Raw genomic sequence first — 12,284 nt, forward strand, 5'->3', positions numbered from 1 at the left:
GATTACTACTGTGTAAAATTTTGATGACCTCCCACTTACTCCTTCAGGGTAGAAGATCTGAAGTCTTGAAACAGCTGTGGCTAAAGGGTCAAGTCCTCTTACTGCCCTGTGATAGAAATGTTAAAGAAATCAACTAAACAAGCAGATGAGTCAGCGAGCCATGTCCCATGAAGACAGCAGATAATTCATAGTGACTTCTGCAGGCAGCTTAGGAAAACAGAAGAGCTTGTGGGCTATTGCTGCCCGATCATTAAATACAAAGGAAAAAAAAAAAGGGCTATTAAACAGGACCCTGAAAAAGTCTAGCTGCCAACCAGATTGGGATGATGAAAAGAACAGCAGAGCTCATTTTAACCTGTATCTTCCACACTAGTCTAGTCTGTCTATAGAAAAGCCATCTGCTGGTGCCAGGCCAGTGTGTCTTAATTTTGCTGTTATCATTAGCATCTGATTATCTTAGAAGAGATGTGTAAGTAGCAGGTGTACGTAAGTGACTCATTTCTACCAAGGCTTCTCTGTAGTTTTGACCTGCGAGGGGACAGGTTTTACTTCTGGAAGCATTTTCAAAGGCAGAATAAAACGTATACTTGAAGTTTTCTCCACAGAAAGGACACCATGAGAGCTGTGCCCACACCACGAGTCTGGTTGGTATTGACCAAATGGCCTCTTCTCCAAGAAACACCATTGTTCATTCATATTTACAGGTTTCTTCTGATGGACAGATGGGTGAATCTCTAAAACAAGAAACTGGGCAGAAAGTTTCTTTTCTCATCTTGTCTTCCTTGAAATGAAGGATCTTAAAACATTGTTGCCACCTTTCAGGGTGGAGGCAGTGGGACTGACCCTGGATGGATGGTGCAGGCCGCTTGCTGTTCAGAGCCCAGTTGCTTTTCCTACTGCTCCTGTGAATCTGTACTTTCAGGGATAATCTTGAGGATTCTCCTCCCCAACTGTTTCCACCACAGATCCATTTGCTGGAAAACAGATAGAACCTAAGCGTGAATTAACCCTTGGCTTTCTGGGTATTTTAATAAGAGTAATTCTATTAATTAGATTTTCAGATAGATGACGAGGCGGTTTTGTGCCAGGGTATCTCCTACATCTCATTCACTTCCATCCCCAGAGGACGGTGCCTTTCTAGAGGCGCAAGAGTTCATGCGGATAGGGGACAGAAGCTCATGGCTGTAGCTCAGCAGATCTTCCCTCTCCTTTTCTGAGTGATCTGGTCCTTTGTTTAGGAAACAGTGTAGAAAATTGAAAATTCTCAAAAATGTTGTCTAACAAGGAGCGGGAAATTAAAAACAGGAAATGATTTAACGAGCTAATCCAAAGTTTGATAATCACTGGAGGTAGTATAAGGATTAGTGTAAAAGGAAGGCTGAATTCACAAGATTTTTGAAAGGGGGGACATGAAAGAAAAAAAAATTGAGTGATTTTGAGCATAAGAATAAGAACTTGCTCTACTGTAATCAAGTGATCTCGGGACTGAATTGAATTCAGTGATATGAGTACAATTTGATTTGGGCCAAAGGAAGGCGTAAGTCACACTTTCACACAGACATGCTTATACAGCAGAGTGGGCTGGAAGAAGATTCATATTAGCATTTCTTTTGCAGGAAAAGGTAGCATGCAAACACCTAATTATACTTTAGGACAGAAAAAAGGTGTCAAGATGGTTTCAGGCCCTGTGTTAAAGGCATGGCCTCATCCATGTTAAAAGTCTAGAGACACAGAGTACTTGGATAATAATTAGGGAAATGAGACTGAGGGGGTTAAAGCAGGCTGTCTTCCTGTCTCCCACTCCCGTGGCCACTCCTGCTCTCTTGGGGGTTGTGGGGGTGGGTGGTGAGTGGAGGCCGCACGCTCCTTTGCTGGGGGTGGCTCTCAACTCAGTGCTGTCATTCTCAGCCTTCAAACTTTACTCACTGTAGTCCTAAGTACACACTGTTATTTTAACCCTCGGTGCAATGATTCAATTTAAAAACACCTTCAAGACATCTGCTCACTACAGGAAGTCACCATAACTGCTCGCTCCACCTGAAGGTGAATATGACACGAAGATGATGGAAAACCCTGGGGAAAAGCAATCGAAAGCTAAACTTGCATCTCCCTGGGGTCAACAGTGTAGAACACCCCAGGGCAGAGATCTGAGGCCCAGAGCACACTACTGCCTTCCTTGGTCCTCCTGGCCGTAAACGTTCAGCATGATTTATAAGGGAAAGAAAAAAACTCATCTTTCCAAACAAATTTTTTTGAAGGGTGCTTTCTTGACTAAGCTCTCTCAGTGTTAGCACTTTCAGATGAAATGTTCTGGCAGCTTACCCTGTGCTCATTTTACATATATTCCAAGCGCTCGTGGGTCCAGGCCACAAACTGTACACAAAGTAAGCCAAGCAATCTGAAAATACGGATGGTGTTTTACCTATATGACACCTCTGTCACGCAGGCTCTGAGACAACCTGACAACAGACAAACGGAAAAGAGAGAGGCGAGTGTGAACACAAATGTCCTTCAGCGAAGACACTGAGCATCTACTGCTGGCCAGTTACCTGAACTTGTCCTTCAGTGGCCTTCCATCATGCTTTCAGTGTCACATTCTTTTGGTGGCTCACCCCCTCCAGGCAGCTCACTCTCAATTTCCCACAGCACATCATCTTCCTCCTCCAAGTTGCTGGAGATGTGGCACTTCTTGAACCCTTGGACAATGGACTCACTTGAGATGCTGTTCCATGCAACCATGACCCACTCCAGGAAGAGGCCCAGGGGAGGCTTCTTGGCATTCCCTGTGGGGCTCAGCGCCAGGTTCCCAGCCAGAAGCCAGTTGGAGTACTGGGCCCGCACGCTGTCATTGAGTGGTTTGTAGACCACCACATCCAGCACCTGCAGCTGCGAGGTCAGGCCCCCGGGGATGATCACCATGTCGGTGTTCATGCTTTCCATGGAGGTCTTCACTGAGTCGGTGGCGTGGCCCCGGAAGCCGTTCAGGATCAGCATCCCTCGCTGCTTGGGTATAGTTCCCGAAGCTCCTGTCCTCCGCCTCCACACTACTTCCAACCAGTCCTGCATCAAGTCCTCCGTCATCCACCCGTAGCGGTGGCAGCGGATCTCCATCCCACTGGGGAACTTCCCAGGGGGGATATACGTCCCCCTCAAAATGATGTACGGAGGTAACTTCCTCCCATCAGCCAAGACACCCAGCATCGCGGTGATCTTCAGTTTCTCCCTGCCCGGTGTCTTCACCAAGACAGGCTTTTCACCCTGATTGTCCACAGTCACCCTAGATGGCACCTCTAAGCAGATCGGCGTCTCATCTGCGTTTCCCATCTGTGCCACCACATAGTCGTGGGCCCTGCGCAGAGCCAGCACGCTGCGCTGATATGTGATGAGCTTCTCAGTCAGGTCTTCAGGCAGGTGCTGGGGCACGGGCACTTTGTGCCTCAGAGACAGGTCATACCTCCTCATCATCCTCCGACACCAACCCAGGCTTGCCTTGAACCCTTTCTCTGGAATGTTCATCTCCTGGGCAATCTCCAGAGCTTTCAGCTGCATGGCTTCCCTGGTGATAGGGTCCCCCTTGGCCTGCATGTACCGGACATACTCAGCCACACGCTGGTCCACCAGGGCAAACCTCCCGTTCTTGGGGCCTCGGAATGCCCGCCGCATGGCATGTGCGTTTTGGAGCTGTGGTTTCACTTTACGCCAGTCTCGAACATTTTTTTCCAATACCCCGAACTGCTTCGCAGCCTGACAGTTGTTGGTGCTCTCGGCATACTCTACTACCATCAGCTTGAATCCAGCATCGTAACTTCGGCGCATGCCTCGATTGAACTGAAACTTCCCAGCCAGGTCATCGGCTGAGAAGTCATACCCAGGGAACCCCATGGCCATGTAGAAGGGGTAACCCTCACTCCACTCTGGCAGCTCTGTGATGCACCGAGGCAGACGCAGGCTGAATCTGTCCAGGTGCTGGGGTGGGGGAAACTGGGAGGCAGTATGCATGGGGCTTGCCCAGTCGGCGGGCTTAAGGTCAGAGTCTTCATTTTCTGGGAGACAGAGAGGAAAGAACAAAAACAGTGCCAGTTAAGTACAATGGTCATTTGAGACTTTGGGCCAAAAATGCTTAACCTGAGGCTCACCAAAAGTCCTAACTTTAATAATAAGTAACCATCTCAGTCCTTGTCCATGTGCCAATTTATGTGCATCACCAAATGGAATTCTTCCAGTGACTGTGTGCATCACTATCCCTTCTTTGCAGATGAGGAAAGGGAGGTGACAGAGCCTATGAAATGCAAGTGCCAAGCTAGGAACGGGCAGAGAACTTTCAGTGGAACTGGACACAGGTGTCATGCTTGGACCCAAAGCATTAGAAGTCATATTGGGGTCAAAATAATGTTTTTGTGAATGAGAAGCCACAGGTAATCCATACTATCACCTAATGTTACATAGATTTGGCTGTGCCTTGGGCTAACTCCTATCCCTTGAATTAAGGCCACCTATAGCAAAAATCACATTAGCAATGTTAATATTTAAGCTTATAAGACAGGAAATTGGTTCTTGCCCACCAAATGTTAGAACTACTTTTATTATAGGTTTGTTTACATGTGAAAGATAATCATAGAAATTGAATACGATTTGAGGAAAATACTGTGTCTCATCAAAATGAAAATACCATCAGTTGTAGGATGCATAATTTTGTGTCATTAAAAGAAAAAAACTGTCACTGACTGTAATTATCACAAGCCATCAAATTTAAGAGGCATTTTCCATTTCAGAATTGTTAGAGTGGTAGGGAAAAAACCTGTCTTAGAATCAATAAACCAGGGCATTTTAAGTTCTTACCTACAGAGAAAATCACAGATAAAGCTATTTTGGCTATCTGGAAGCTATGCTTTATTTATCTAACTGCTACTCTCCTCACCATTTTTGTTGATAAAGGATTAGGTGCCTTTTAGACATCTTTTGAGCGATGTTTCAACACCAAAGCCCATAATTTTTGAGTCTCACAGCCCCACCTCCTTCTGAATACCCCTCAGAATGTAAATGGGAACTGAAAATCCAGTTTCAGAACAATCCCCTTCAGATGGACATTGAAGTGATTCCCTTGTAGTACCTGCAAAGGTTGCTCTTTGGAGCTGCCACTCATCAGAATTTTGAGACTCCTCCTCCCGTTCCAGCCGGCTGATCATGTCCGGTTTAGGGAATGGGAATTCTGTTTATGGGAAATAGAACAGGTAAGAGCTGCGTGTTTCTGTCCTGGAACAAAACTAAAACAAGTACTGCACTTTATAATTGCGTGAAAAGATCTTGTGAAAGCGGGAAAATACTTGTTTTAAATAGGATAGGAAACAGGTCTGTCCAAGGAAATTTCTGGATTTCTGTTAGTGAAGACTGGGACTGACAACAAAAGAATGGCATTCAGCAGACAGGCTGGGTAGATGCAGCCACTGATCCAGCGAACATTTTTTGATCAAAAACTCCTTCAAATGGTTATACTGTAATAAATGGGGGATACAAACGTCAGGGCAGGGGTACCCTTTGAGGCTATGTCTCCAGGTTACTGAGGCTGACAGGGTTGCAGTGAGGCCTGCCTTCCTTCCCAACAAAGCATAGACCTAGATCCATGGTGACATTTTTACAGTTATATTCTTTTTTTTCTTTTCAGTAAAGGGAATTAAACCCAGGGCCTTCACACTGAGCTACATTCCCATCCCTTTTTCCATTTTTTATTTTGAGACAGGGTCTTGCTAAGTTGCCCCGCTGGGCAGAAACTTGTAATTCTACTGCCTCAGCCTCCCAGAGTGCTGGGATGACAGACATATCCAGGTCTATAATAAAAAACAAAAAATGTGAATGCCTGGATTAAATAGGGACAGTTCTAAGAGGCAAAATAAGTCACTGTGTAGAAAGATACAGTATTTATATCCTGTCTAAGTCAAAAGCAAGAAATGGAACGGAAACAGGTATGAAGGGGAGAGAGTCCAAGTTCAGGAGAGAAGGCTGTCGGATACATCAGGGAACAGAGGCATGGAAACAACTCTCAGGGCTCAGAGCTGGCAAGAGACAAAGGAAAACAAAGCTTTACCGAGGGACAGGACAGTTTCATAATTCATCCTCATGACTTCCCGGTACAGAGCCTTTTGTTGCTCTGTTAAAACTTCCCACTCCTCGTCGGAAAAATATATGGCCACCTCATCAAACAGGGCTGGTACCTGGAACAGGAATAGGACTGTCAAGGCTCACAGGCACAGGGAGACATAGCCTATCAGAACCCGCAGGGTCTCCTCAGGTGAGCTGCAGGGTCCTCCCTCCTCTCCTCCCTCTCGCAGGGCAGGTCTGTCACAAGAAAAGCTCTATCCATATTCCTGTGGCCGCTGGGGGCAAGACAGGGCAGGAGGACAAAGCTCCCTTGTGCCTACCACAGGAGATCCCACTCCCTCAGTGCCCGAATACAGTGAGCAGCACTTTGAGAACAAATCTCATCTACTGCCCATCACTAGGCTGGGGGACACTGGATGTCGGAGCCCCTCCTCATGCACTGCATGAGAGCAGCTCGCATTTTACTCCAGACTCCACAGGCAGGGGCCAGCCACACCCAGAAGAAGCAGCTGCACCCCACTCCACACAATCTGCCCCTACCGGCAGCCTGAAGACCCTCAGCCCAAGGGAGGAGCGGGGTTGGGGAATTTGAAAAGATTGCTACTTCCCATGGGATCTTTGTGGTTTTCTGGGACACTCCATATCCAAGGGCATTAACTCTTGTGTTTAACTTGAACCCAAAGCTCTGAGAGGGGCTAATTAGAGCTTGATTTATGAAATGAGAGGCTGGCACAGGTGCATCTGCCATGATGCCTAGACCAGGTCAACCACGTTTTGTACCCCTACTCCATCCCACTCCGCCTTCCTGTCCTGAGCAGGAGGGGATGCCCCGCTAGCTAAAGGCAGCCAAGGCACCAAATCTAATCCCCCTTTTAAAGTCTGATTTGCTTTCCTTTTTGCTCTTCTTCTAAAAGTCCTACTTCCAAAAGGACCATATTGAGTGGTAAGAAACCATCAGAGAGCTTGGTTAGCCCAGTCACTTTGTAAACTGGCCTTCACAGCTGTCCCCAAAGCTCACCACGAGTCTCAGGTTTATACTGTTCTTCCTCAGGATCGGGAAATTAAAGTTTCTACAGCCTGCAGACTGGTCGGGGTCAGGCCGCCAATCGTCCATCACGTAGGTACTGCCCTCTAGTCCTTCACCCGAAGAGGCTCACCCATCTCCAACCCTCACCCAGAGCACCTTCCACGCAGGGAGCACTTACTAGGAAAGGGCCTGCAACTGCTTCACTGATTTCCCCCAACAACCCTGGGAAGGAACAGATACACCCCGGGTGATTCAAGGAGGAAATGGGCTCAGAAAGGTCTCATTTCCAAGTTAAAGTCACACAAAGCTGACACCTGCCAAGTCCAGCATCGTGATTCCGAGCCTCTGGCTACGGAGAGCACAGCTGTCCCTAGTGTGACTGCCCTCAACTCTCCACCACCGCTCTGCTGCGGCTGCTCCTTGCTGCTTGTCATTCGGGGATATCTGCTCCTCTCTGACCATTCCTCTCCCTGGGCCTCAGAAGTCCTCCGCATTCTGGGGCTGGCTAACACCCACCCATCTCCCAAGACTCAGCAAGCCATCCTACTCCCCAGGAAACCTCTTCTGTCCTCGCTGCCAGCAAATGACACATGGGCTCAAAACCGTGCTGGCAGCTGTGGCACTGCAGTATTCTTTTCCTTACTCAACCTCTCCACTAGAAGGAGAACTTGCTGCGGACAGGGCCTGGACTTTGCTTCCCTAAGCCTAGGGTGCTTCTTGTAGTTGGCAGTCATTTGCAATATTTCTGAATGAATGATCTACGCAAACGATCTCTGGATTTCCCTTCTCTTGCTGCACTTGGAACTGTTTCAAAGAATCATTAAGTTTTATCTGTCATAAAACCGAGCCAATGCTTTGGAGTAAGAATGGACAAAAATCTCCAAGTGTGAAATACTACGAGGTAAAAATGGATTGGTGTCTGGGCTTTCCTCAAGATTTCTTCCTCAATCTAGAAAACGATGAGAGCCCAGGCATTTTCCACCCGCTTTCTTACTTCACAAGCTTTGAAACAACTCTTCCTTTGGTCTTTTCTCTCCCTGGGAAATTCCAGATCTAGGCCATACCTATTTATAACCTCTTTCCCTTTGCTGATAAGACACCACACAGCTGGGCTACACTGGTCACTGCAGAAAGGGTGGCACATTCTAGAAAAGCATTAGGTAGCACGAGCACTGGAGGTAATGAGAAGGAAGCTAGAGGCTGGGTGGCATTCATCTCCTAGTGACTGAGTCACAGAGGATCTTCAGACAAGCCCACATTATGTGCCGGACGCCCAGGGCAGTGCTTAGAAACTCCCCTCCCAGCTGCTCTGTGGACTGCCAGGTTCCAGCAGGCATGTGGGCCTCCCTGGGCGCCACAGAAGCCTTTTATCTGGCCGAACGCAGGAGAAGGTAAACAGGGCCAGCCAGGGGCAGAATGGAGAGGTCAGATCTGCAGTCAGCCCCCAGACATCCTTTCTTGGCCTTCCAGGTGGGGGCCTCCATTCCCGCCCACTTCCTTCTGTCAGAAGATCAAGGGCTCAGCAGAGAAATGTTCTTCCTTTAGGTCAAGTACTCTGCCAGGAGGCTGGTGTTCTAATACTTCTGAGGGTAACTGCATAGCCTCACGGGATCCGAGGGAAGTGAGCATGTAGTATGTATGAGCACTTGCTATGTGCTGGGCACTCTACAGGGCCCTCCAGTTTATCTACTGATCTCTCTTGGACTCCTTAACATATGCTAAGGATGTGGGGCTCACTACCCCATGTTTGTGGGTGAGGGAATAGTGGCCAAGTAGTATGCCCACAGTCAGGGAGCTGGAGTCTCATTCCCAAGCCTGTGCTGGAAAACTGAACCAAGGAAGGCTGATTTGTTGCTTATGCAAAACATTCACAGTTCATATTCAAGCTCCATGAAGTCCAGTAACTACTATGGCTAACTATACACAACTGTAAGGGAGCCTGAGGCTTCTCTTAGAAAGACGGGACAAGGACTAATTTTTCTCAAGAGGTCAAATTCAGCACAGCACACCACACTCATGGCTGGTGCTGGGCCCTGGCCTGGCCTACTTGAGCAGCTTGTCCTTTGCTACTCCCTGCCTGGTGCCTCAGGTTCCTGCTTCCGGAGCGATTCCGAACTCTGTACACAGTGCAAACCCCCTCCTTTCCCTTCAGCTCATTCCACTCATGACTCAGTCCAAAGTACACTTTTTTGTACCTGAAATCGTATTCCTATTCCAATTCTATGGAGTTTTACTCCTATATAGAACATAGTACTTACATTTGAATGGCTTTGTTGATCACTGGCATAACTCTCTACAACCAAAATACAGCTTTTAAATACAGATTCGATTCTTTCCTTCCTCTAATTTAATATTCTAGAGCAGTCTTCCTTAACCTCGCACTACAAAGTTAATTCTCTGTGGTGTATGCATGGGGCGTGCTGTGCATTATAAATGTGTAGGTAGATCCTTGGCCTAAATACATTCCCCAACCCCCACTTCAAATCACAAAACCAAAAGTGTCTTTAGATGTCGCTAAATGTTCCAGGGCTGGAAGGGGACAAAATACTGCAGTGCTGGAGACTAAGCCTTCTCTAGGATATGTGTGCTCTGGTCTGAGCAAGGCCTCCTCACTCTTGGCTGCTGGAATATTCTGTACCAATGTTCACTACTGCAGTCCGTAGGTGGAATGATGAACTCTGTTTACTTCCCTGTCCTCCTCACGAGATTATGAACTCCATGAGGGCAGGGATCTTGTCTAACACCCAGAACCCCAGGGAGCAGCACATGGATGGCAGACGGCCTAGAGGCCACAAGTGCAAAATCCCCAGCACCGTCAAGACGTCTGGCTTCCTCCTTCAGCTGCCCTGGCCACTTTGTGGTTTCCGGGCTCAAGCGTGGTCTTCACCTGGCTCTTTTCTCATTGCCCCAACATTCAGATAGCCACTTCCAGTGCAAGTGCACTTGTTTTCCATGGCTCTCTGCTCCCGTTAGGTGTTCTGCACTGCCCAATTTAGTCTCAAAGCCCAGGGTTTCCACTGCTTGTGGTCTGGCTTCCAGACAGATGGTACTGACTCCTGCTTGGATGCGACCGGGGACGAGGACAGGGGGGGCAAAGAACACTGCTAAGACAAAGTACAGCCTCCACGGCCAGACGGCAGTCCCAGTGCCTGGCTTTGGCACTGTTTGTTTGAGGTATAATATACACACAATAAAATGCACTACTTTTAAGAGTACAGCTCAGGAGGCCTGTTTTTATGAACAAATGTCCGTGTACCTGTGTACTCGGGGCAAAGCAGATGAGTTTTCCGTGCTCCAGTCCCCTCACGTGGGAGCAGGGTAGATGGGATAACTGGGAAATGGCAGGGTTCTGCGAATTGGGACCTCTTCTTGGAAAGAAGGGATCGTATGCGTTAACAACACTGATAAGGTTGAGGAAGGCCGATGTGTTGCTTATTAAAAACATTCACAGTTCATATTCACGCTCCATGAAGTTCAGTAACTACTATGGATAACTATACACAACTGGAGGTGGCTGTTCCACTCCCATCCATGTACTCTATTTTACTTCTGTCACTTTTCTCTTCGCACAGGCTAAATATCCCTGTTCCTGGCTGCTCACCATTTCATTCCAGGCCAGGGCGACACGCAGTCCACCTGGGAGAACTATTATAAGCCTCGCTCCTCCTCATTTCAGCTCAGTGACCCAAGTCTTATTTAAAACAGTTGCCTTCAGCCCCAGAAAGTCTGCGCACATTTGTTTGGTAGTGACAATGGGCGTGGCATCCAGCAAGGTGTAGGGAGAAACAGGTGAAAGACCAGGACAAGGTCTCAGCTTCTGAGATGTCCAAGCTGATGACAGAAAGTCTCAAGGCTGAAGGGCCTGTTCCCACAACCACCTCCGCCATTCATCATTCTTTGCACTGCCTTTTAAAGCCACAGGGCTGTTTTCTCAGGAATGCAAACACACAAGGACTGCGCTATTTTTACTTCTCTGCCCGAGGAGACTGAAGCAAGCCGGCTCCTCAGTGAGTTCCTCACCTTGTGAGTAGCCCACCTTCTTACTTACCCATCCACCCTCTGAACAGATTCGGACCTTTTGCATATCTGTGGGGCCATCTTCCAGTTCCCGGCTCCGAATCTCTTCCTCCTCTAGCTCTTCCTTCAGGGTCACATTGAGAGGACAGGCTGCAGACTCCATCTCTGCAAGCAAGATTGGGTGTGGACAGAGCAGGTGTCAGCGTGAAAGCCTGTGAGGAAGGCTCAGCAACCAAAAACCTCCTTAGCTCTGAGAACTGTTCTGGCTGGAATGAAGGCAGGGAACAGTCGGGGCTGGGCAGGATGGGAAACCACCAGGAAGCTGAAAGCTGGCATATTTAATTATGATAAGAGGGAAGGTGGGTAGATAACATATCTGGCTTCCTTCAAATATTTAGAAGCTTTCTGTGGCAGAGAGGCCAGACTGGTTTGTAAAGACTCAAGGGCAGGGCTGAAACTAGCAGGAAAGAGGTTTTAAACAGTGCTTGGAGGAGCAGACCTTCCCCAGAGTCAGGAGCACCCAAACATCCAATCAAAGGAGGGTGTTTACTTCCTGTCAGCCGAAGTGTCAGAACAGACAGGACTTTTACTCAGCTGGGTTGGTAGGAGAAGCCAATTGAGTATAGTGGGAATGGTTTGCTGGCCTAGAATACTGTACCTATTACCTGGATTTTCCAAATTCAAAGGCGCTGTCCATAAGCCAGTTCAAAAACAAAACAAAACCCAGTCAGCTGCCTTAAAGGACTTTCCAAAGCCCAGAGTCGGTAATACCTAGGGAGGAGTAACCTGGATATCCAGGAAGATGCAAAACTCTGCTTGGGGTGGGGGGGTCCACCCAAATCTGTAAATTACTCTTTGCCTTTGGGACACAAATGCAAATTCTCTATTCGCCCACGACTCCGTGAGCCAGAACAGTACAAAGGGCCGAGCTCTGGCCCTCTAGGGGCGCGGGCAATTCCTAGGTGTGGACTGAACGTGCACCGCGTGGGTCACATCTTCTGGGGCTTCCCAAGAAATGATCCTTTCGGAGTTCAAAGTCGGCTTGTATATTCAAAAAAGGGGGCGGAGGCAGTAGGCAGGGGTCTGGAAGGGCAGCACAGGCCTCCCCGGCCAGCCAGCGGGAGGGAGGCGGTGGGAGGGCCCC

General features: G+C 48.1%; 1 protein-coding gene across 7 annotated transcripts; it reads right to left on the minus strand.

Moving 5' to 3' along the window:
* Nucleotides 1-897: 897 nt before the first annotated feature.
* Pogk (pogo transposable element derived with KRAB domain) lies at nt 898-11,774 on the minus strand. Of its 7 annotated transcripts, XR_782144.3 has the most exons (6): nt 11,172-11,773; nt 6,083-6,209; nt 5,111-5,209; nt 2,550-4,043; nt 2,423-2,459; nt 898-974 (listed from the first exon to the last, which is right to left on the minus strand). XR_782144.3 is itself a non-coding variant. In XM_010633936.3 (5 exons), the coding sequence occupies exons 1-4, from the start codon at nt 11,301-11,303 to the stop codon at nt 2,563-2,565; spliced, it is 1,839 nt and encodes a 612-aa protein (XP_010632238.1). In that variant the 5' UTR covers nt 11,304-11,773; the 3' UTR covers nt 898-974; nt 2,550-2,562. The 7 variants fall into 7 exon arrangements, 4 of the variants coding, with proteins under 4 accessions (XP_010632238.1, XP_010632237.1, XP_010632239.1 ...); XR_004517980.1 differs by having other exon boundaries at nt 2,423-4,043; XR_782143.3 differs by having other exon boundaries at nt 2,323-4,043.
* Between the last annotated feature and the right edge of the window lie 510 nt (nt 11,775-12,284).

This window comes from Fukomys damarensis, unplaced genomic scaffold (assembly GCF_012274545.1).
Source record: "Fukomys damarensis isolate Sample0158 unplaced genomic scaffold, DMR_v1.0_HiC HiC_scaffold_19, whole genome shotgun sequence".
NCBI classification, from domain to species: domain Eukaryota; kingdom Metazoa; phylum Chordata; class Mammalia; order Rodentia; family Bathyergidae; genus Fukomys; species Fukomys damarensis.